General features: G+C 38.1%; 1 protein-coding gene across 1 annotated transcript; it reads left to right on the top strand.

The window, feature by feature from the left end:
- The first annotated feature begins 9,405 nt into the window (after positions 1-9,405).
- LOC18605473 (Pyridoxal phosphate (PLP)-dependent transferases superfamily protein) lies at positions 9,406-20,597 on the top strand. Its single transcript, XM_088804506.1, has one exon. The coding sequence runs from the start codon at positions 9,479-9,481 to the stop codon at positions 11,534-11,536; it is 2,058 nt and encodes a 685-aa protein (XP_088660632.1). The 5' UTR covers positions 9,406-9,478; the 3' UTR covers positions 11,537-20,597.
- Positions 20,598-26,437: the final 5,840 nt, after the last annotated feature.

Genomic DNA, 26,437 nt, shown 5'->3' with positions numbered 1-26,437 from the left:
TGAACTTGACAATACAGAAAACATGAAAGATTATGATTTAACTCCGGACTTGTTAAGACTAGTAGAACAGGAGGGGAGACAAATTGTCCCATATCAAGAGACACTTGAAACGATTAATTTGGGAAATGAAGAAAATAAGAAAGAAGTTAGAATTGGTATGACGTTGGTGTCAATGGAAAAAGAAAAACTAATAAAGCTACTCCATGAATATGTAGATGTGTTTGCATGGTCTTATCAAGATATGCCAAGACTCAATACAGACATTGTAGCCCATAAACTGCCTTTGAAACCTGAATGCAAACCGATTAAGCAAAAGTTGAGAAGAATGAAACCTGAAATGTTGTTGAAAATTAAAGAAGAGGTGAAAAAGCAGTTCGATGCAGGATTCTTGGAAGTAGCTAAGTACCCTGAATGGGTTGCAAATATTGTCCCAGTACCTAAGAAAGACGGGAAAGTGAGAATGTGTGTGGATTATCGGGACTTGAATAGAGCTAGCCCAAAAGATAATTTTTCTTTTCCCCACATTGACACCCTTGTTGACAATATTGCCCGTCATTCCATGTTTTCCTTTATGGATGGCTTTTCAGGGTATAACCAAATTAAGATGGCACCAGAGGATAGAGAGAAAACTACCTTCATAACTATGTAGGGGACCTTTTGTTATAAGATAATGTCATTTGGTTTGAAGAATGCCGGGGCAACTTATCAGCGAGCTATGGTGACTCTCTTCCATGATGTGATGCACAAAGAGGTTGAGGTGTATGTAGACGATATGATTGTAAAAGCTCGTAAAACAGAGGACCATGCGACCAATCTTGAAAGATTATTTAAGAGGTTACGAAAATTTCAACTCAGATTAAATCCGGCAAAGTGCACTTTTGGAGTCACTTCAGGAAAGCTACTGGGTTTCATCGTCAGTGAAAGAGGAATAGAAGTTGACCCGGATAAGGTTCAAGCAATCCGTAATTTGCCTCCTCCTAAAACGCAAAAAGAAGTTAGAGGATTTTTGGGGAGATTAAATTATATAGCCCAGTTCATATCACAGCTCACACTCAAATGTGACCCGATCTTCAAACTCCTTCGCAAACATAATCCGGGGGTGTGGAATGAGGAGTGCCAAGTTGCTTTTAACAAGGTTAAAGAATATTTGTTGAGTCCGCCAGTATTGGTACCACTTGTGGTCGGGAGACCCCTCCTCTTATACTTGACGGTAAATGAAGGATCCATGGGATGTGTGTTAGGACAACATGATGAAACTGGTAAGAAAGAAAAGGCAGTTTACTACTTGAGTAAAAAGTTCACTGAATACGAGTCCAAGTATTCCTCGTTGGAAAAGATGTGTTGTGCTTTAGCATGGACGGCTCATCGACTCAGGCAGTACATGCTATATCATACCATTTGGCTCATTGCGAAGTTGGATCCGATTAAATACATCTTCGATAAACCTTCCTTATCAGGTAGAGTGGCAAGATGGCAAGTGTTATTGTCCGAATATGATATTGTATATGTGTCCCAAAAAGCTATCAAAGGAAGCGCAATCCCAGATTTTCTTGCAGAAAGGGTGGAAGAGGATTATGAACCAATGGAGTTTGAGTTTCCAGATGAGGACTTGATGTCAATATGCCAAACAAGTGGGGAGGAATCGAAGAAAAAGAATTGGAAGATGTTTTTCGACGGAGCTTCGAATGCCTTGGGGCATGGCATAGGGGTCGTGTTAGTGTCACCAGAAGGAGATCATTATCCCGTCATAACTAAACTTAACTTCTATTGCACCAATAATGTAGCTGAATATGAAGCTTGTGTCATGGGTCTTCAGGCAGCAATCGAGAGGAAAATTCACATTTTGGAAGTGTATGGGGACTCGGCTTTAGTTATTTATCAGTTGCGAGGAGAATGGGAAACACGTGACTTGAAGTTAGTTCGGTATCACAAGTATGTTTCAAAGCTGATTGAAAATTTTGATAAAATTTGCTTCACCCATTTGCCCCAAGAAGATAACCAAATGGCCGATGCATTAGCCACGCTGGCGGCAATGTTCAAAGTTGGTACCAATGTCAAGATCCAACCCATCATGATTAATCTTCGAGAGTGCCCCGCACACTGCTCTAGTGTAGAAGAAGAAATAGACGGGAAACCGTGGTACCATGATATTGTGCATTATCTCAAATTTCAGCAGTACCCAAATCAAAGCTCAGAAAATGATAAGAAAACCATTAGAAGGTTGGCAATGAATTTCTTCTTGGATGAGAACATCTTATACAAGAGAAGTAGGGATCAAACGCTTTTGAGATGCGTGGATTCAACCGAAGCTCGGAGAATAGTGGAGGAAGTTCACGAAGGAGTTTGTGGAGCACATGCAAGTGGACATAAGTTGGCAAGACAGGTCATGAGGGCAGGGTATTACTGGCTCACGTTGGAAACGGATTGTATAGACTTCGCTCGAAAGTGTCACAAGTGTCAGATATATGCGAACAGAATCCACACCCCTGCTAATTCACTGCATGTATTGACATCACCATGGCCATTATCAATGTGAGGCATGGATGTGATTGGGTTGATAACCCCGAGGGCATCAAATGGGCATCGGTTTATTCTGGTGGCAATTGACTACTTCACTAAGTGGGTAGAAGCAGCATCTTATGCCAATGTGACCCAGAAAGTGGTTTGTAAGTTCATCCAAAAGGAAATAATATGCCGCTATGGTCTCCTGGAAAGGATCATCACGGATAACGCTAGTAACCTCAATGGTTCGATGATGAAAGAGGTTTGTGCCAAGTTCAAGATCAAGCATCACAATTCAACGCCTTATCGCCCAAAGATGAATGGAGCGGTGGAAGCAGCCAACAAGAACATCAAAAGGATAATTGAAAAGATGACAGATATATATAAAGATTGGCATGAGAAGTTACCTTTTGCTTTGCATGCTTATCGCACAACAGTCCGAACTTCCACGGGGGCTACACCGTTCTCTTTGGTATATGGGATGAAAGCAGTTTTGCCAATTGAAGTAGAAATTCTTTCCCTTCGGGTCCTTAAAGAAGTACAGTTGGAAAAAGCCGAATGGATTAATACTCGTTATGAGCAATTGAATCTCATAGAAGAAAAAAGGTTGACAACACTTTGCCATGGGCAGTTATATCAAAAGAGAATGATGAGGGCATATGGCAAGAAGGCACATTCTCGACAGTTCCGAGAAGGAGAATTAGTATTGAAAAGAATTCTCCCGAACCAGCATGATCCTCGAGGGAAATGGACACCGAATTGGGAAGGACCATTTGTGGTGAAGAAAGCTTTTTTCAGGAGGAGCACCAATTTTGGCGGAGATGGACGGAAGGGAGTTTTCCAACCCGGTGAATGCCGATGCTGTCAAGAAATATTTTGCATAAAAAAAAAGAAGAAAAAGAAAATTTTCAAGTTGAAAACCTGAAAAGGCGGCTTGAATCTGGGAGATGTGTTTAGGGCGAAAACCCGAAAGAGCGGTCTAGACACGGAAGAGGTCCAAGTACTACAAAAGCTTAACACAGAAAGGGTGAAGATCATGATCCGAGATGTTCATACAAAAGACAAGGGAGCTGACAAATGTGCCTATTTCGGGATAAAATTTTGAGACTACTGTTAATATCTATCGAAACAGTCATTAAGAAAGGACTGTATCCCTTTTGTATTAATCAACTTTCCCCTGTTCCTAGTCATTATACTTGATTGTAAAAACTTCACTTTTTTCTAATGAAAAGTAGCCTTTCTGCTCCCAACAATGCCATCATTTTCATTCTGCCAAAAGAGGAGATATGAGTACATTGCATTGCATTTGTCATAAAATTGGAATGATACTTAATAAAGAGCATGATAAAGTAAGAAATATTTGCAATATTTTGAAAAAGGATCGTAATTGACAGGGAATGAAATGGAGTCTGGTAATGTAAAAAAGGAAAGAGAAAAGACTAAGAAGAGAAAGAAAGAAATGGAATTAGCAATAGAATGGAGCACAGTAAAAATGTGAAGAATGATTAGACCATGCATATGATAGAGGAAGAAAATAGTTATGAGCAATGAATTGGGGAAGACGAGAGATCGAAAGCGTAATCGATTCATCCCCCATTGATCAAAGAGAAGGCTCTAAAAACACAAAAAAAAAAGGGAAACTGATGAAGATGAATTGACATGTTCAAAATTTTAAAACAATTGAAAAAGAGGGAAATTCATCTTTAAAATCATATGAATTTCAGATGAGGAATTGATTATTTTTCACCACACCAAAAAAAGAAAAAAAAGTTTCGTTGCCTCAGTTTTGAGGGGTTCACTTTTTTAAAGTCTCGTTGCCTCAGTTTTGAGAAGTTCATTTTTAAAGTCTCGTCGCCTCAGTTTTGAGGAGTTCATTTTTAAAGTCTCATTGCCTCAACTTTGAGGAGCTCACTTTTAAAAGTTCTCATTGCCTCAGTTTTGAGGAGTTCATTTTAAAAGTCTCGTGGCCTCAGTTTTGAGAAATTTATTTTTAAAAAATATATATATATATATAAATAAAATAATAATAAAAATTTGGTAAGAGAATTAAAGAATTTAGTCAAATACAGTGTCTACGTCTTTGCACTATTTCGAATTTTCGAAATGCTCAAAGAGGGGCAGCTGTAGACACTAAATTATAAACAAAAAAAATGAATTAAAAAATATATAATAAAAATTAAAAAAAAAAAATGAAAAAGAAAGGAGAGAGGTACGACTGGCAGGGTGCGGACGCACCTTGCCAGGCACCTCTCTCACTTGCCAGACACGAAAAATTCGCGTCTGGCAGGGTAGTGGAACTTGCCCCCTGGTGCCCAGGGATAAAGCAGTGGAGCGTGCCCCCTCAAGAGCCTAGGAACCGGGTATAAAGGGGAGGGGGCACTGTAGCATCCAGGGGGAAAACCTGCAAGCAAAAACAACCAGAAACCAAAAAAATAGCAACAAGGCATAACCTGCAAATCAAACCCCTAGTCTAACAGCCAAAACTAAATCCACAATCCAGAAATCAAAAAAATTGATACCAAGCAATACCAAAAGGAATCAGAAAATATGGGCACAAAAGAGTAGAAAGCCCTGAGTTTTGGGGGTGGGAGTGATGCCAGCTCTAGACAAAGATAGAGAGAGAAGGAAGTCGGCAGAATAGAGAGAGAGAGAGAGAACTGATCGGCGGTGAAGGGAGAGCTTGGGCTTTGAGTGCCGCTAACGGAGAAAGAGGCAGATCCGGTCGCGTAAAGGAATCGGCGACAGCGTAAAAAAGGGGGTTTTGTTTGGGTAAAAGTAGGCGGTGCTGCCGATCTTGGGTGCGACGCTGGCGACAGCGGAGTGAACAAAGAGAGGAAGCTCGACCGTCGCGCCACCAAATCCGGCGTAGGGAAGAGAGCGGAGGTACCCGATCGATGCCAAGGGGGTTGGCTGTCGGTCAGAGGAGAGAAAGAGAGGGTTAGCCGGTGGCATAGCTGGCTTTGGATGTTCGCCGGTCAGAAGGGAAGCCGGTGAAAGAACAAAGAGAAGGGAGAAAGAGCCGACGGGTAGAGAGAGAAAGTAAAAAAGGAAAATGAAAGAGAAGAAAGGAAATGAGGTTTTTATAGCTAGGGCTCAGAGGGCTTAAACGACGTCGTCCAGTAACTCACCCAAAGCCCGCTTTATTCCCTCTAAACGGCGTCGTTTTGGGCGCACCAAGGGCTGCTGAACAAGACACCGAAACGTTGCGTTTTGGGAGTGGTTTGAAGGCCTTGGGAAGCAGATCAGTTGGAGTGATCCGGTTATCTTGGGCCACTTTAGCCCATAAAAGGTAAATTTTTCTTCTGATTTGGTCTTTGTGGTTGTGTTTGGCCCAATGTTTGATAGAAGGGTAAAATTAGTTTTAGTATGTTATTAGGTAAAATAAAAAGATAAAATACTTTTAAAATGATTAGATGTAAAGAGAAAATAGAAATAATAATAAAAAAAAAACAAAGAAGGAAAATATAAAAATCAAGGAGGATAAAAATAGAATGTTTAACGATATATATAAAAAAAAGACGATATATAAAAAAAAATATAAGAATATACCTATATATTTGTTTATATAACAAATAATAATAAATCAAGTGAAATAGCTATTTAACTAAAAAACATACCCAAGCATAATATATATGAAGAAATAAATAAACATTTAATTATTTAAAGAGTAATGAATTTATTTAAGTAGTAAATATGGGGAAAAGTAAACATTTAATGATAAAAATAGATTTATTTAGATTGATAATATATGCACATAATTAGATTTAGAATGTTTGTTTAAAAAATATATAAACGTGGGAAAAGATGAAATGTGGAACATATTTACGAGATACATAGTCATGAAAATTTATGTAGAGATAATAAGAGTGAAAATAAATTAGGAAGAATTAGAATTAAAATATGATGAAACAAAATATGAAAAAATCAAATTAGGTGAAAAAGGTAGTTCTATATAAATGGAGAGAGAATGAAAATAGGATAAGATAAAGAACTATTTAATATAAATAAGATAACTGCTTAATTTGATGCCGATGATGGGATGATCGGTCAGGACGCGAGAAGTCGCAATCTCGGGCTTATATTCCCTAGGTTCGGAATCCGAATCAAGGCTCCACCAGTACGATGGGAGAGCCTCGATTTCAAGATCCCGAAATTTTAATAAATAAAGAATTTGACTATACAAAAATTATTAAATACAATAATTATAAAATATAAAAAATAAAAAATAAAAAAATAATAATAAAATTCTTGTTCACTAAAAATAACACGGAATCATAAATAATTTATCTAATTATAAAAGGAAAACATAGGAGAAATCTAGAACAAAAAATGTAAGGTATAAAAAATAATAATAAGGAATAGAATAGAAAAACATGATAATATAAAAAATAATAATAAAATAAAATGAAAATAACAATTAAACAATAATAAATCAAAAATAGGTAATTGCATTAGCATAGCATATATATGTTACATCATGCATATCATCGCATATAAATATTTCTGTATTCGAGTTTAAGCCCCGATGATGAGATCTTCCGGGGATCCTGCGAAGGCGGGTATTTCTCGAAAAGTTTCTTAGGTGAAAAGATGTCCTCGGGTCCCACCAGTATGATGGGAGGGCTCGAGAACCATCTTTAATATAAGGCTTTTGCCCGAATTAGGTTCATTATGCACAAAAATATTGTTTTAAAAAGAAAACGTACGATGACCCCGATGACGGGAATTATCCGTCGAATTTGTGAAGGCGAGTTTCTCGGATAATTCCCTAGGTGAGAGAATATCTCGAGTCCCACCAGTATGATGGGCGGATTCGAGAAAATATCCTCGATAAAAGGTTATTCGTCCGGCATTTTTATCTCACGTCATGCATTCCATCTTGCCACCCATTTGCATTCCATTTTAAGTTAAATAGGAGATCAAATAAAAGAATAATAATTAAGGAAATATAGTAAAATTAAAAATTAAAGCCTAATAGGATAATCTAAAAATGGTACCGTTCATGGAACGGGCATCCCGAGGGTGCTAATCCTTCCTCGGGTGTAACCGTACTCCCGAATCTAGATCTAAAAAAAAAAAATCGTAGACCAGTTTAAGGTTCTTTTCGGTGGGTTTAAAATTAATTTAAGTTTTCATCGATTAGAATTGAGTCAATAGATGACCAATCGCACCTAGTAAAAAAGATTGGTGGCGACTCCTAGTTTAATTTTTTTTAGTGAGTTTAATTTATCTTCACTTTCGCGTCTGGCGGTCGAGTTCCCGGACCCGCACGTTACGACAGGATTAATATGAAGAAACATTTAAAGGACAAGTTGATCTTCGGCTTATTTTTCTAGACCAAGTCGCTTTGCCATTTTCCACTTTGCATCAAGAGTTTTAACGGTTTCTCTCTTGTAAGCATACCACGGCAGCCGAAGCAGCGCATGTTCCACCAATTAGTGTTTGTCATCTTATCTAAAGAGAGAACAATTTCATAACATATCTGAAATATCGATCCGAATAGTTTGAATAAAAGGGTATTTATTATATTTTTATCTTTAAAATATGTGTTATTTTTATCTCTCATTTTTTAATTTGGAATGTAGCACATCCAGATATAAACTTAAGCATATATTTCTGGTTCATTTATTACTCGAAAAGTTATGTGGTTACGTTTTATTTTTCTTTTTTTTTTTAAAAAAAGAAACACAAATATGATAAGTTCCCATATGGCTTTTATCATTTCTATTTTCCTTTTTTTTTTGGTTTTAGTCCAAGTAGAAAAGGAGTCAAAATTTAACACGGTTTCAATTATATTAATCCTATGAATCACATTGATTGAAAACTTTGAAAATCATAAGATTATAAGCTCCACATCGTAAAGTGGAAAAAAGTGTGGCTTCCAACAAATTTAATGGTGAAGCCATGAGCAGGAAAAAATTTCAACTAGTACCCTCCTTTCCATTTTCTCGGTTTACCTTTTCTTAACTTTTGCTTTTAATCATTGCCTAAGACCAATGATGTTCTTTTTCCCACTTTCCCTGGCTGATAAAGGATTTGTGCCCATCATTCCTTGGACAAACTTTGGCTCTCGCACGCTAAATTTCCAAGTTTAATACCTCAAGAAAACTATGGACCACAAAGGGACTTGACTCTAAATGCAAGAAACCAAAAGCTAATTGATTGAATATAATTAACTCAAGGTCAGGAGGGACAAAAATAGAAGTTTGATATGTTTTTCTGATAAGAATTAGATAAGATTTGGTTGAATGGGTTTTTGGGGATGGGCGTTTTTATGTTGTTTTTGTACAATAATGACCCCGTAGTCACAATCCGTCAAGAAACTCACTTGGACTGAATCAGAGAGCGATGCTAAGAAATGGGGCCAAAACCCCTTTGGACCTCAAAAGCCTTCAGCTTGAAGCAACTTAGAAGCATTCTAAAGAGGCTTTTTCCTCTAACAATAAGCATCAATAATGCTGGCAGAATTAAAGGCGGTTCTGTCGTCCACTAACAGTTGTTGCTTTCAGTTTCCCACCTCTACCGTTCAAGGAAGTAATGAAAGATACCGAAATCCCTGTTGGGAGGATGGGCATCATCATGTGACAACTACCTTTGGTTCTATTTGTTTCAGTGATATGATCTTGTATGAACATGACCACCCTGTTTCATTTTTTGGGCACCCGTGAATTTCCTCCATGGTTGATCTTTTTCAATGAATTGCTGATTGATTTGTAGCATTTAACTGATAATGATGATGATGATGATGATCAAGGGGCTGATAGGGGTGGTGTAAATGAGGATAACGACCTTCAAGTAGGGACATGTGGAAGTCAACTTCAAAACAGAGGGGAGACGAGGTCAACTTGATCAAGTGACTTGGTCTATGACTTCATTCACACTGACTCATCGGCCACCCCCGTCTATTATAAAACAAGTAGCACATAAAACAAATTAAAACATCCATTTGTAGAGTGTAAATAGTGCTTATAAAACCATGAAAGCTGATTTGAAAGAAGCCAACAATGAAGAAAAGGGTGGAGAAAGAGAAACCAATGAAAAAATATCAAGATCAATGATGGAAGAGAACAGAAAAACGCAATCCGCTTGCCTAAAAGAGGAATCGCAAGTATGCCTCCATGGCTGCTGCCCATTCCCTTTCCTCAGCGCACATGAGCCTCAGAGCAGAGCCTCCAAACCCACAAGCACTTCCGCAGCTTGTCGCCGTGACTTTGCATCGAAAACTACTTCCTCCATTTTCCCAAACACCCAATTCACCAATCATGAATCTCTTCCATCTGTGCAAGAATCGCTTGCTGAATTCACCAAAGCTTATCCACAGTACTCTGACACCTATCAAGTTGACCAAATACGAGCCCAAGAATATTATCATCTCTCGCTCTCCAACCGTACCTGCCTTGATTATCTTGGCATCGGCCTCTTTTCCTATTCCCAACCACAAAAACACCAGTCTCCAACATGTCGAATTGCCTCTTCTTCCTACCCTGTGCCACCACAATCACCTCCTCCAATTTTGGATATTCCCTTCTTTGGTGTGTCTTACAAGACAGGGAATCTCAAGACACAGCTACTTCATGGTGGACCAGCATCAGAGCTGGAATCTGCGATCAGGAAGAGGATCATGACTTTTCTTAATGTTTCAGAAAATGATTACTGCATGGTTTTCACCGCGAATAAGACATCAGCTTTCAAACTTCTTGCAGAATCTTACCCCTTCCAGTCTAATAGGAAGCTTTTAACAGTCTATGATTATGAAAGTGAGGCAATTGAAGCCATGAACAATAGCTCCGAGAAAAAGGGGGCTAGAGTGATGTCAGCAGAATTCTCATGGCCAAGACTGAGAATTCAGTCATCAAAACTGAGAAAAATGGTTGAGAGCAAGGAAAAGAAGAAGAAAAAAAGAGGTCTTTTTGTCTTCCCGCTTCATTCAAGGATGACTGGAGCCAGATATCCCTACCTCTGGATGAGCATCGCACAGGAAAATGGGTGGCATGTGTTGATTGATGCGTGTGCATTGGGACCAAAAGACATGGACAGCTTTGGCCTCTCACTCTTTCGTCCAGACTTCCTCATTTGTTCTTTCTACAAGGTTTTTGGAGAAAACCCTTCAGGATTTGCATGCCTCTTTGCCAAGAAATCAACCGTTTCGGTATTAGAAACTTCCACAAGTTCAGGGATGGTAGGTCTTATTCCCGCTGAGAAGCTGTTTCGTTCAGTAACTGAATCTTCCGGCACCGACTCTGAAGTTGAACAGACATCTAAGCCCAACTTACTAGTAGATAAACCAGCTACACCAAGCTCCATCTCAGGCCCTATTCCTGTCCAAGCTTCACAATCTGGAAGATTTGAAGTGGGGAAAACTTATGAGATTCAACATGCAGATATTGCTGAAAAACTGAAAGGCTTGGAAACGACTGAAATTTCAGAATCAGAGAAGGCTATTGATATAATTCAAGAGGATTATCTGAAACAGGAAGGAGAGGTTGAATGTAGGGGCTTGGATCAGGTGGATTCATTAGGACTGGTAACAATTAGTAATAGAGCAAGGTGCCTCATCAATTGGCTTGTTAATGCTCTGTTGAAACTCCAGCATCCTAACACAAAGGGGATTCCCCTAGTTAGAATATATGGCCCAAAAATAAAATTTGATCGGGGACCAGCAATCGCATTCAATGTATTTGATTGGAAGGGAGAAAAAGTTGAACCCGTTCTTGTACAGAAACTCGCGGATCGTAGCAACATTTCTCTCAGCTATGGGTTCCTACACCATATATGTTTTACAGACAAGTATCAAGAAGAGAAGGACAAAGTCATTGAGAGAAGAAGTAATGAAGCCAAGGGTCTGGATGGAAACAAGGGAAAAGATAAAAATGATATGGGAATATCTGTAGTTACAGCTGCATTGGGGTTCCTAGCCAATTTTGAGGACATTTATAAGCTTTGGGCCTTCATTGCTCAGTTTCTGGATGCAGACTTTGTGGAGAAGGAGCGGTGGAGATACACAGCTCTAAATCAGAAAACTTTTGAAGTGTAAGCTCTAAAATTCAAAAAAAACTGCAGTCAACTCAACATTGAAGCCAAAGGTTTAACTACAGAATCGGAATTGCCAGATGAACAGAGGTACATACCCTGAATTTTTTTTTCAAGGTTATATGGTCAGAATCGCCACCAGATGATGTTACATTAAATATGCATTTTCATTTCATTATTGTATTCTTGTATGCACATTTCAATGAGAGAAAAGCTATACTTGATAAGAACAATGTAAGAAACTTGACATACATGATTGCCGTTGCAGTCCCAAAATCTGTCCTCTGCTCACTTCCTTTTGTTCTGTTTTTGTGCCATTCAGCTTTGAACTCCTTCACTCAGGAGTAAAGCACGAAATCCAGATTAATGACAGTTCGTACATTATAGTTCTACTTCAGAAAACAGTAGGAAACAACTGCATCCTCCTCATTACATTATTGGTTGATTTATTGAAGAAAAATTTGACTCACTATAGAAGAAGACTATTTTAAAACCTCATACCTCCAAAATCTCCAGAATCTAAATTACTTTCCCATCCTAGCTCATATTAGACTTGTCCGAGTAGTTTATCAGATGTGTGTGTAAGATTGGCATCAACACCTGGAACTAATTAATTAAAAAAAATATTGCTGTCTGATAAATCAAATCAACCGTCCAAAACATTGTTGTTTTTAAATGAATGTGGAAACAACTTTCATACAAGAGTGAAAGTCTGCATCAGCTTAGCTACCTTCACAAGCAGGACTGCTGCACTTGATTTCTGATGCTAAAAGAGGCAGGCTTAAAGAATTTGAAGTATTGCATCTCTATTTTCAGATACAAAAAGTCAGTAGAAAACTGTAATCTTCTTTAGTACTACTATATATTTTGAAATGCGACCATAAATTGTAAGAAATGCAGAAGCCTATTAAATGGATTCTGTTCAGAGGGTTAGCGGATGCTTAACCTATTTATCAACTGTATCTTACATCTAGACTTAAAGTTGATCATCGTTTTTTGATTTGAGAAAATCCTAGATGCCTTGCCAATGAAGTAAAAATGGCAGGAAGACTTTATTAGTAACAGGTGAAGAAGCTGCACTCTTGCTAAACAGAAGGCTCAGTCTTCAGCTTAACCACAAGGAACGTATTTTCTTCACCAGGTACTAGTCAACAATCACTGCCACAAAACTCTCATTAGACTCAGGTTGTAGGAAATTGTCTAGTAAGGTTTATTGGGAGAAAGCTACAAACCTGCTGCTGGTTTTTATTTCAAGCATAGTTTTATCAGCACCAGAGGACCAAAGTTTCATCATAGAGTTTAGTCCTGCAGAGCAAGTCAAGGATGCACCCATATTTCATTGTGCTTTGTACTCTGGGAGGGATTGAAAAGTGGATCTATTATGAGTAATTGATTTGCCTTACTCAAATACTCATTCTCGACATAACTGTCCATGGGAGCAAAACTAGCCTCCAAACACATCAAAACGCTTGCCTTACAGTCAATCCATTTCCAATTATGTATTGTATGCCCCTTTCCCAAAATTAAATACTCCCCGGCGTCTAAGGCTTGACTAGAGTGATTGATAAAAAAAATCCTTGTTTCTCCTGTTTTTGGGTCAACAAGTCCACATCCATTCTCTAAACAAATCTATAGTCATACATAAACAACCCCCAACCCTGACGAACCCAGATATAATACCAATAATGAAGTCATATCAACACTACCAAGCTTGTATGTATGTCACTTGGTGTCGACATGATACATGAGCTTAATGCTTGCATCTATTAATGAACACTAGTTCTAGTCAATGTCAATCACGTACGGCCTAGCTTTAGGATATTTTTATTATATCAGCTACTTATTAGTATGATAAACTACTATCCCATGTTAGATCACAATAAATGGACTGCTAGCAGTTTATACTCCAATTCTTTCGGTCATTGCTAGCAAGGCAAATTCCTTAGGCTAATGAGGTTTGTTCCGATTATAAAATGGCATGGTCAGCCAACGGCAGCGACGCTAGGAAAACAAAGTTAGGTTACTAGTATTCGCTTTGCTTTAAATTCTAAAAAAATGGATCAGCAACTTAGAGCGAGAGAGAGAGAAAGAGAGCTTAGAGCGAGAGAGGGAGTGGGGGCGAGACAGAGTGGTCTAGGTAGAGATGTTTGGCATGCTCAGAGGATCGCGAACCCAAACCAGGCTAAGGGCGATAGGGATCAGGAGCATCGAAATACAGTTGGAGGTAGGAAAAGGGATCCTTGGGAGTGGAGAGATGGAGAAGAACTCTGTTCACGGCCTTTGTAGGAAATCTTCAACAGAACGTGGAATGGAGGCAACTAAAAGGTTCTTTGATGAATTTGGAGTGGTGGTTGATATCTTTCTTCCTCACCCTAAGAGAAGCACGGCAACCAGGTATGCTTTTGTGCGGTACAAGGAGGAACGGGAACTGGCAAGAGCAATCTTCTTGGGCATGGTTGAAAGATAAATGGGAGGCGGATAAGGGTACTGAAGCCGAAAAGCCAAAAGATCTGAAAGCGAACAGAGATGGTGATGTGCTGGAGAATAGAATCTTAAAGGGGAAGGGAGAGAACAGCAGAACCTTTAAGGAAACACTGGTAGCAAATACTCCGATGGGTAACAAAGGGGATCAAGAGGAACAGTCGGGAAATGAAATTGTTAACAGAAAAATCACCAGTGTGGTCATAAAGGAGGAAGATCTTGAGTGGTTGGGGAGAAGTGCTTTGGGACAACTAAGAAGCCCAATAAATTGTGGTTCAGTGGAATGTTCGTTGTTCAGGGAAGGAATTTTGGTACAGGTCCGTCCAGTAGGAGGGCTCTTCGTCTTGGTAACGTTCAGAGACAGACAGAAAATGTAGGATTACTTGGACAGATGCATGGATTTGTTTGAACCGTGGTTTGCTTCCCTGTCACCGTATTGTGTTGGTCAAGATGAAAGGAGTGTCAGTGTCTGGGTCAAACTTGAAGAGATTCCACTTCATGTATGGCATGAAAGTAGTTTCAAAGCTATAGGGGGCACGTGGGGAAAATTCATAAAGGCCGACAAGGACACCAAGGAAAGCTGGAGACTTGATCAAGCTTTAATTTGTATGGAGGTTAAATCTTTGAAGCAGATAACGATGTACACTCATCTCAAGGTTAATGGAAGAGACTATTTCATCATAGCTACGATAGTGAACGTTATTAAAAGTGAACCAAGGGTGAGAGCTTCCAGCTATGGTGAAAAGACATCAAACTCTAAGCCGCAAGTCGATGGTCGGAGGAAGGCCAACATGTAGATTGGGTTGAGTCCGGTGGTTGCACACCAATCGAGGAAAATTGTATAAGGACTGTTGCAAGAATGAGAGAGGAAGAAAGTTTGCAAAGCCTACTAGCTAGGCCTATGAAAAATGGCCACTTTAGTGAGGAAAGGTCTGACGAAAGAGAGTCAGAGATAGAAAGGAGGTCAATGTTTGAAATGAATTGGGCGAAAAAAGAGCATATTTCAAATTCAAACGGAGAATGGATAGGCAAGGAGGAGGACACGAGTCCAAGTGAAAAAGAGGCAGAGGAGAAAGATGGGGCTAAAAAAGTGACCCAAGAAGGAGTCAAAGCAAGTGAGACGGGCCAACAGCTGGGGTCAAATAAAAGCAGTAAGAGAAAAAAGGCGATTAAAGAAAAGAAATGTCCTGGTCAGCGGGGGTACAGCCCAGCGAATAGTCGGGGAAGCGAGAATGGATTGAATGGATTTGAAAAAAGGGCCCAAAATGCTCATGAGAAGTGTAAAGGCATAGATGGAAACACTAGTGCTAAAGAATTATTTGTAAGTGGGGAAAATTTGGGCAGTTGTGATGAGGCTACCCAAATGGAGAGAAAAAGAACGAAGGGAGAGTCCATCCTGGCAGAAGGCAACAGAGGCTCGGTGAACATAATGGGTGAAGATTTGCTAAAGGAAAAATGAAGTACAATTATGCTTGACAGCAATGTGACACAAAGTACATCAATGCTGAAAAATCTAATCAGGAAAGGAAGGAGCAAGATTGGGGGTAAGTCAATAGCAGAGAAACAGAAGTGGATCAGAGAAGGAGATGTGGTGAGTTATAAAAACAGAGGAAGGAGCTGCAAAATTGAGGGAGAATCAGAAGAAACCATTTTCGATATTTATCGAAGGAACAAGTCCAAGGTAGGACGGGAAAGGAAAACAGTAAGTCAGAAAAATAAGAGTGCAGAGCAAAATAGGGGCTTTGGTCACACGGAGGAAAGGTTTTGAGATCGGGGGAGGCAAGTGAAAGAAGGAGAATTAGAAAAAAAAAAAGAGGGATCGGTTATAATACGGGCTAGGTGACCCCCAAGACTCACATGATGGAGGCGAAACAAAAGGAGAACAGCAGGAGGTCAGGAAGAGAATGGAAATAGAGGCAAAGAAAAATTGGGAAATGGGCAAAAGATTAGGCATGCATTTCCAAAAGAAACGGGAAGACGTTTTCAAGATTTTGTCTGAAATTGAAGCTCAAGATCATAAACTGAAACGAAACAAAAATTGATAAATCGATGGAAGCCATGTATGTGTGAGACTTTGTGTTTTTTAGTGATAGTCATTTCTTAGAATGTTAGAGGATTAGGGAGAACAGAAAAAAAAAGGATGGTTAAGAAATTAGTGGCAAAGAATAGTCCAAATGTGTTATTTTTTCAGGAGACAAAGTTGCAACAAGAACAAATTGAAATTTACAAGAGGTTGTGGGGGAGAGGTAACATCAGAGGTAAATTAGTTTGTTCAATGGGCAGATTAGGAGGACTCATAAGTATATGGAGGGAAGACTTCATAGAGATTGATGAATGTATTGAGAATAAAAATTTCATAATAATAATCGAAAAGGTTAATCAATTCAATAGAAAATGTGGGTTTGTGAATGTTTATGCACCAAATGAAGAAAGGGCAAGAAGAAGTCTGTGGTGTGAATTGATTGATATAATGATAGGGAGGAAGCTGATGTGGTGCTTAGGAGGGGATTTTAATACTGTTCGAAATGAGTATGAGAGAATTGGAAATGGTGAAATTGGCAAATCAATAAAGGCGTTTGGTGATTTTATTGATTCAATGGCTCTTGTGGATTTACCACTAATGGGGGATAAGTACACATGGTGTGGGTATCGTGAGGGATGGGTCTTCAGTTGCCTTGATCGTTTCCTTTTGACAGTTGAATGGGTGGAATACGTCCAAGAAATCATACAGGAATGTCTCCCTAGTTCACTTTCTGATCATAGCCCTATCATTTCGAAGTTTAAAAATATGGATTGGGTACCTAAGCCGTTCAAGCTTTTTAATTACTGGATGAAGGAAAAAGGCTTCAAAGAGCTAGTGGTAGGAGCTTGGGGGAAGCAGAATTTTTCAGGGATGGGAAGAAGGGGGATCTGGCATAAACTCAGGGAAATGAAAGCTGAAATAAAGGATTTGAAGGAGAAAAGTTTAGGGAACACTCAGCTTAAAATTCAGTGGGCTGAAGAGGACTTGAAAAATTTACAGATGCAAGCGCAAGAACAAGATTTCGATCAAAGAGTGAAGGAAGAGACTGTTGCAAAGAAAGCATAGTTATGGGCTCTTTACCGTAGGGATGAAAGAGAATGGCTTAAAAAATCAAGGGTCAAATAGGTGACTGATGGTGATCAAAATACAAGGTATTTCCATGCGATGGCATCAGCTAGAAGAAGAATTAATCTTATTGAGAAAATTCAGATCGATAAGGAGATGAGAGTAGATCCTAACAGTATTAAAAATGAGATTGCAAATCATTTTGAAAGTTTGTATTGTCAAAAACAGGTAATTGAATTAGAGGACATGGATTGGCGTTTTAACAAGCTCAACTATGACTCAACGCATAGGTTAGAGACTCCGTTTGGGGAAGAAGAGGTGTGGGAGATGATTCAAGGATGTGATGGCAACAAAGCTCCAGGTCCCGATGGTTTCAATTTGAACTTCTTCAAAAATCATTGGGAAGTTGTGAAGGCTGATGTGATGAATTTCATGGAAGATTTTTATAAGAATGGACAGTTAGGAAGAGGGATAAATTCTTCATTTATTGCACTTATTCCAAAGGTGCAAAATCCTACAAATTTGGGTGAATACAAGCCAATCAGCTTGGTGGGTAGTTTGTATAAGATAGTGTCCAAGACTTTAGCCAACCGCCTACGAAGGATAATTGGTGAGGTCATTGGTAGAAATCAATTTGCTTTTATGAGTGGAAGACAGTTAATGGATTGTTCGTTAATAGCAAATGAAGTAGTGGATTGGCTGAAAAAGGAAAGGTCGGGAGGGTTGATTCTCAAAGTTGATTTCGAAAAAGCTTATGATAGTGTGTGCTGGAATTTTTAGATCTCATAATGAGAAAAATGGGGTTTGGAGAGAAATTGAGAGGATGAATCAAGGAATGCATTACCACAGCGAAGATCTCAGTTCTTGTCAATGGTTCACCGACGAAACAATTTGGTATGGAAAGGGGATTAAGGCAAGGATGCCCGTTGTCCCCCTTTCTCTTTAATATGGTGGCGGAAGCTTTGAGTTGTATGATGAATAAAGCAGCAGAGTTGGATTTATGTAAAGGGGTAGAGATAGGCAACAATGGTTTTATGATTACTCATCTCCAATATGCCGATGACACAATAATTTTTAGTGAGTCGTCTCTTGAAAACATTTCAGTTATTAAAAGAATTTTAAGGTGCTTCCAAAAAGTGTCTAGGCTGAAGATAAATTTTCTCAAGAGTCACTTGATCTGACTTGGGGTCGAACGTGACATGGTGTTGAGTTGGGCAGACCATATTGACTGCCAAGTGGGGTCCATTTCGACAACTTATTTAGGACTACCATTAGGTGTCAATCATAATTCGACTAAGTACTAGAAACCAGTGATTGATAGAATGGAGGCAAGGTTAGCGGGTTGGAAAGCCAAAATTCTGTCTATGGGAGGGAGAGTCACGGTTTTGAAGTCAGTTTTGGCAAGTCTACCAATTTTCTACATGTCCCTATTCCAATTGCCTAAGAAAGTGAAATATGAGCTCGAGAAATTACAAAGAAAATTTTTATGGGGATGAGCGGAATAGAAGAGAGGTATTCATTATGTGAAGTGGGAAAACGTTTGTAATTATAAGGAGTGTGGTGGGATTGGGCTTGTGGACTTGGAGGTCAAAAATAGGGCACTTCTCAACAAGTGGATTTAGAGGTACGAGAAGGAAAAAGATAGCTTATGGAGATAAATTCTGGTCCAGAAAATAGGTTGCGATTCTAATGAGCTTTTGCCAAACACGAGTGCAAATAGGAGAGTGTCAACTTTGTGGAAAAAATTATTAGCCCTCTTTCCCCTTCTAACAAATTCTTTTTGCAGGTACATTCAAATTTTGGGCTTATTGTAGGGAATGGTGAAAACTTGAATTTTTGGCAAGACGAATGGATTGAAGGTGTTGTATTGGCTGATGTTTTCCTAAGGATGTATGCTCTAGCAGTGAAAAAAAGTGGAAAGGTTGCTGAATTTGGCATTTGGGAGGATGGGAGGTGGGCATGGAATGTTCAATTTCGGAGGCAACTCTTTGACTGGGAGGTGGAGCAGTGGGAGCAGTTTCACGACAACTTTAAAGAATTCCACTTTTGTAAGGATTTCAAAGATGAACTTGTGTGGAAGAGAGAAACGAGCGGCAACTACACAACAAAGTCTTTTTGCAGGTACGTCCATGTATCGAATGAGAATGTTGATAGAGTATGGAATTATGTGTGGGCTAATTTGGCTCATTTTAGAATTAAGGTCTTTATGTGGCAACTGTTGCAAGGAAAAATCGGGGTCAAAGATGAATTAGCCAAAAGGGGTGTGAATTTGAAAAATATGCTTCAATGTGCTTTATGCAATGTTGTAAGGGAAATATGCGATCATCTATTTATTACATGTAGAAAGTCTTGGAAGGTTTGGATGGGCTGGTGTAGAATGTGGGGTATGGGTTGGGTTTTGCCAAGCAATGTTAAGGATTTGTTTGCTATGTGGAATGAGTGGCAATTAGGAGGTTTGGATGGCAGGATTTAGAGAATGGGGTTTTTTGCGATTGCTTGGTCTGTGTGGAAAAGCAGGAACGAAACTGTGTTTCAAGGCAAAGAATGGAATACTGATCAAGTGCTGGAGCTTGCAAGGATTCGAGTGGCAACTTGGGTGAATGCAAAATGGCCAAGGGAGTATCCATCAGCTCTTAATGTTTATAGACAACCCACGATTCAATGTCAGCTGCCTAAAAAGGGACAAGAAAGGAAGGGAATACAATGGGACAAACCAAGGTACGGGCAAATGAAGTTTAATGTGGATGGTGCAGCTCGAGGTTGTCCGAGACCGATAGGGATTGGGGGAATATTAAGGGACCATAGAGGAGAAGTCAAAATTATTTTTTCTAAACCGATTAGTGAGACCGATTCTAATTTTGCTGAGATGATGGCAATTAAGGAAGCCTTTTTAATCTTTTCAGTTTCAAGATGGAAGAACAATCATAAGCTTCTCATCGAAAGTGATTCCAGCAATGCTGTAAAATGGATTAAGCATCCAGATGGGGCACCATGGAGAATGAGAAAGCTGATTTTGCAAACGGAAAGATTGAAAAGAGAAGTTGAGGGGTGGGAGATCCAACATGTAAGAAGAGAGGCTAACCAGAGAGCAGATGCCTTAGTAAAGGAGGGACTTCAACTTCAGTCTTCTGTTTTGAGAACTTTTAGTTAATAGGGAGATGCATGGGAGATGGGTCACTTGTATTAAGCTGCGGTGATGGAGGGGTATTTCAAGCAACGTGGAGAACTTTGAAAGGATCCTGGATGTGTACAGGGGAGTTTTTCAACCTTTTGATTGTATTTCTGGTTTTGTTGGATTCTTCTGTGAATGATTGTGTTGATGTATAGGGGCCCTGCTTTTATTTTTGTTCCTAGTTTCCTCTGTGGGTGTGTGGCTAAGGTTGTGCTAACCTTACTACTGGTTGGGGAGTGTAATGTGTTGTTTTTGGGGACACCTTGAGGTTGCTAGGACCTGTAGACTGTTTTTTGATGTTATCTGCAGGGTGTTATTTTTTTAGGGAGGAGGATGTTTCTTCCCTTCGTTTGGTTGACAATTTAGCATGAATTGAATAAAATCCAGCTTTTCAAAAAAATAAAATAAAATGGCATGGTCATATGAACAATGAACAACACTGATTTTACAAAATTTTCATACATAATGCCCCGTTTTGAAAAAAAAATAAATAAGGGTGTTATTGACAAGAAACTTCATGTAAATTCACAAGAAATTGAGTTCACATACGCCATTGACGAAGACCATAGGTGAGACGACTTTTGCTTTGAAGAAAAACTCAAATAAAGCTCACAAGGATCAAAGATAAATTTTTAGAGAGAGAAACCGAGGAACAAAGCAAGAACAAAGAAATTGGAATCAACCAGCCAACGATTCCTTTTTCATTTTTTGAATTTATACTAACTCTTGCCTCGTGATTATAATCACTCCGCAAAGCTCGGATCAGTAACAAGCACAAAAAAACAAGAGAAAATACAGTTGAGAACAAAAAAGCATTGAATTTTGTGCTAGCAACTGTTTACAATGGCTATTACAGAAAACCAAAAAAGAAAAACATTTGACCTTTGATGGCTTAACAAACAAACACATGCAACGACAACTAGATAAGTTGTATAACTAAGCAGCAAGTAATATATCTAAAAATAAACAACACTACAGGCTGCGTTCCAACATAAAAGAAAAAGAGCAAAACGATGCCGTATAAACACCCTTCAATCTTTTCCTTAAGAGATGTTGATTCGCACCCTTATTTGAAATTTCGACTACTAGAATCACAAAATTCAACAAACCTCCTTGATTCCAGTAGGATAGATCCCCAACTTGTCTCTAAGAAACTCAAATCGATCAACACTTAATCCCTTAGTAAAAATGTATGCCGCTTGATCATTAATGTGATAGTATTCAAGTTGAATTGCACCTTCTTTAACAACATCTCTCAATGCATGAAACTTTACCCTTATGTGCTTTGTTCTGCCATGCTGAACAGGGTTTCTTGCAATGGCCATAGCTGATTGATTATCAACTCTTATCAAAGTACCTTTGACTTGAGGAAAATTCAAGTCGGCAAGAACTTTTCTTAACCACAATGCTTGATTAACTGCTGCAGCAGTGGCTATGTACTCAACTTCAGCTAATGATTGAGCAACAACTTCCTGCTTCCTTGAACTCCATGTAAACACACCACTACCAAAGGCAAAACAATATCTTCCAGCACTTTTAGAGTCTTCAATTGATCTAGCCTAGTCACTCTCAATGAAACCTTGCAATTCACAACTTACTGACTTCAGAAACCTCAATCCATAATTTGCAATACTTTTCACATACCTCAAGATACATTTGCTGCATAAAATGTTGAACTAATGGAGCTTACATGAATATGGATAGAAGGCTTGTGGCAAACATCACATTTGGGCTAGTAGTAGTTAAGTAAAACAAAGAGCCAATGATACTTTTGTAAAGAGTTTCATTTGCCTTTTTTGCACCATCATCAATACAAAATCTACTTCCAATTGCTAATGGTGTTCTGACAACCTTACAATAATCCATGCGAAATTTCTTCAACAAGTTTTAAGCATACTTAGACTGATGAACCATAATTTGACCTATAGATTGCATAAACTCCATCCCCAAAAAATAAGTCATAAGCCCTAAATCAGTCATCTCAAATACCTTCAACATATCAGCCTTGAACTCTGTTCAGCAATCATTGTCAGGTTCAATTATCAGTAAGCCATCCACATAAACGGCCATAACAAGCTTCACTAAATCATTATCCGTGTTAACATAAAGAGTAGATCCATTTATACTTTTATCAAAAACATGAATCCTTAAATGGTTATCCATTCTCTCATACCAGGCCCTGAGAGCCTGTTTGAGACCATACAATGCCTTTATTAACTTATAAACTTTTCCTTCAACACTTTTTTCTTCATACTCCTCTAGTTGTTCAACATAGATGTCGTTCTTTAGAAAGCCATTCATGAAAGCAAACTTGATATCCAAATTAAAAATCTTTCACTTTTCTTTAGCTGACAAGATAGCCAGCAATCTAATTGGATTGTGTGTTGCAACTAGTGCAAAAGTCTCCATGTAATCTACCCCATACACTTGTGCAAGCCCCTTCACAATCAGTCTAGCCTTATACTTGTTCACTGAGCCATGAAGATTTAGCTTGGTCCTGAAAATCCACTTTACTCCTATCACATTTTAATTTGAAAGTTTGTCAACCAGTATCCATGTATTGTTTTTCTTAATCATCCCAATTTCAGCCTTCATTTTTTTTCTCTAATGATCATCTTTAGCTATTTCAATGAAGTTAGAGGACTCTGCCATAGCAACATTGCATCTATTGTAGATATCCTACAATGAACGAGTGCCTCTGACAGCCAACCTTTCATCCTCTATGTGAATAGAGTCATCATCATGATCACTTACTTGAGGATTAGCAGAAACAACTACTTTATCAATTCTATCAGCAGACTCAATTTCTCAATTTCAAAAATGCCCTTCATCAATGAAAAATCTTTACTGATGAAAACCTTTTTAGATTTTACATCATAGAGCCTATATCCCTTTATTACTTCACTATAGCCAATGAAAACCACAATAGTAGACTTAGCATCAAATTTTGATCTTTCCTCATATGAGATTTTTGCATAACACAAACATCCAAAAGGTTTTGAAATGAGCAACAAAAAGCTTATGTCCAAACCATAACTCAAAAGCCATTTGCTGAGATAGTACTCTGGAATAAGTTCTGTTTAGTATATAATTTAAAGTATTCACAGCCTCTGCCTAGAAATACTTAGGCATATTTATTTAGTATAGTAGACACTTTGTCATTTAGTGTTCTATTCTTTCTTTCTGCCTTACCATTTTGCTATGAACTATAGGTTCCTGTTAGTTGATATTGCACCCCATAATTTGTTAAATACTTCTCAAATTCTGCTATTGTAAATTCAATACCATTGTCACTTCTCAAGGTCTTAATGGTTGAGCTTGAAAAGGTTTTTACCAGGGCTTTAAACTGAACAAACTTATCCAAGGCACCAGATTTTTGCTTGATGAAATACACTTAGTAGTATTTTGTGAAGTCATTAATTAACAAGATGTAATATCTACTACCATTTAAGGAAGGATTCTTCATTGGCCCACGAAGATCAGTATGGACCAATTCTAGTTTTTCAGTTGCTTTCCACTTACTCACTTTAGGAAAAGGCTTCCTTGTTTGCTTACCAAATTGATAAGCTTAACACAACTTGTTTGGCTTTAGATTGCAAGCAATCTTTCAACAATGCCTTTAGATACCATAAGTGACAAAGAAGTGTAGTTTACATGACCAAGTCTTTTATGCCAAGTTTCAGACAAGTCATGTTCATTATATAAAGCCAAGTAAGTTGTGTCAACTAGATTCAATGGATAGCAATTATTCTTCATTTCTACAATAAATAGTTCTTCTCTATGTGGATCAAAGACTGTGCACAATTGATCTTTGAATAGCGAGGCATAATGCTTCTTTGAGTATTGACTAACACTCAGTAAATTTTGGTTAGCTTCTGGAACATAATGTACACTATTAATAAACTTATATCCTGAAACTGTCTCAACTCTCACAATTCCAACTCCAAGTATTCTCAGAAAGGTTCCATCTCCTATCTTAACTTTGGACTGAAAACTAGCATCCAAGATAGTGAAAAGACCTTTGTTACCTATGAGATGGTGTGAGTAGGCACTATCCAGTAGCTAGATATTGGTTTTTTCTGAGTCTTCCCCCATTGTAGCCATAAACAGAACCTCATCATCATTGTCTTCTTGTTCTGCTACAGCTGCTCAAGTTGTAGATTCAGTTTTCTTTGCTTTGCATACCTTCTTTACATGTCCCATCTGCTAGCATGCCCTACATTTAACAGTGGGCCTATACCAATAGTACTTCTCAGAATGATTCTTCTTTTTACATATAGAGCTAGGTGGATATTTATCTGTTAAATTTTCCTGCTTCCTTTCTCCACTTTTGTTTCTCCCTTTTTGTTCAGCCTTCTTTGAACCTCCCCTTTTTACTTTCAATCCCTTAGTTTTTGCGACTAGTGCATTCTCCACATATTCAGATCTCATGGCTCTCCTTTGCTCAAGAACTAGTAGATTATTAATGAGCTCATTTACAATAAGCTTAGTCAAATCCTTAGAGTCTTCTAAGGAGGTGATCTTAGATTCAAATCGTTTGAGTAAGCTAATGAGAAACTTAGCTACAATTCTCCTCTCAGTAACTATTTCTCTTATCAACCTTAGCTTATTAACAATCTTAAGAACTCTATCAGAATAAGCTTGTATTCCGTCATTATTCCTCATCTTCAAAGTTTCAAACTTTCTAGTAAGATTCACAATCTAATGCATTTTGGTAGTTTCATTACCCTGAAATTCTTCTTTAAGTGTATCCTAAACTAACTTGGGATTTTCGAAATTAATAATTCTAGAAAAAATATTCTCAGATACAGCTGATTGAAGATAGATTAGAGCTTTGTACCTTTTAGTGACCTCCTCACTGTGTTACTTTATCTTGGCAATTGTTAGGTTGGCATGTCGTTACATAGGAACTTCACTATTCTCCACAACCTCCCAAAGGTCAAAAGCCTTCAAGTAGGATCTCATTTTCACAACCCAAACCCTATAATTTGAGCTTGTGAACGTTGGTTCTGTTGATGCTAAAAAACTAGTGGTTGCAATAAATACCTTGCTCCAATCACTAAATAGACAACGAAAGTAGAGATCCCTCAAGACAAACGCTCTGATACTATGAAAAAAAACTGAAATAAAGCTCACAAGGATCAAAGATAAATTTTCAGAGAGAAAAACTAAGGAACAAAGCAAGAACAAAGAAATTGGAATCAACAAACCAACGATTCCTTTTTCATTTTTTAAATTTATACTAACTCTGGCCTCGTCATTACAATCGCTCCGCAAAGCTCAAATTAGTAACGAGCATAGAAAAAACAAGAGAAAATACAGCTGACCACAATATTCAAAGCTTTGAATTTTGTGCCAGCAACTGTTTACAACAGCTATTACAGAAAACAAAATAAAAAAACACTTAGCCTTTGATGGCTTAACAAACAAACACATGAAATGACAACAGATAAGTTGTATAATTAAGCAGCAAGCAATATAACCAAAAGGAAATGACACTACAAGCTATGTTTCAACATAAAAGAAAAAGAACAAAATGATGTCGTATAAACACCCTTCAATCATTTTCTTAAGGGCTGATAATTCATGCCCTTATTTGAAACTTCAGCTACTAGAATCACAAAATTCAACATGCTTATGAGATGTGAAAGTGAAACAAATTTAAGAGCTGATAAAATAACTTGTTTGAGCTAAAAGAGAGAAAATAGAACTTGGAAAAGGATACTGTTCCACTAGTGAAAATTAATACCAAAGTTTGATACTACTTGCCTACATTAATACTTCAACTTGTACAGGTACAACTCATGGTTTAGACATGCATCTTTTTAATCTAACTTGATAATTATTTAATTAATATGAATGAATTCGATTCAATTTATTCTTATCGTTAAATTTTTTTTATAATTAAAAGAGGAGGGATTCAAACTCTACTATTTAGTAAAAAGATTATACATTAATTAATGAGTCACATGCTTAGATGCTCTTATCAATGAACTTACATTTGATTACAAATGTAATGCGCGAAATAAGGTAAAATTAACTGTTAGAATATTGGTTACAATAAATTTATTTTCAATCCACTAATTGCTTTTGGGAGAACAACCGGAAGGACAAGTAGGTAGTACTACCGTACTAGCGTTTAGGTTTGGACCACCAGAATTGGG

This window comes from Theobroma cacao, chromosome 3 (assembly GCF_053813885.1).
Source record: "Theobroma cacao isolate CCN51 chromosome 3, ASM5381388v1, whole genome shotgun sequence".
Lineage (NCBI taxonomy): Eukaryota > Viridiplantae > Streptophyta > Magnoliopsida > Malvales > Malvaceae > Theobroma > Theobroma cacao.
The sequence above is the reverse complement of the archived record's forward strand: the minus strand, read 5'-3'. Positions and strand labels throughout refer to the sequence as shown.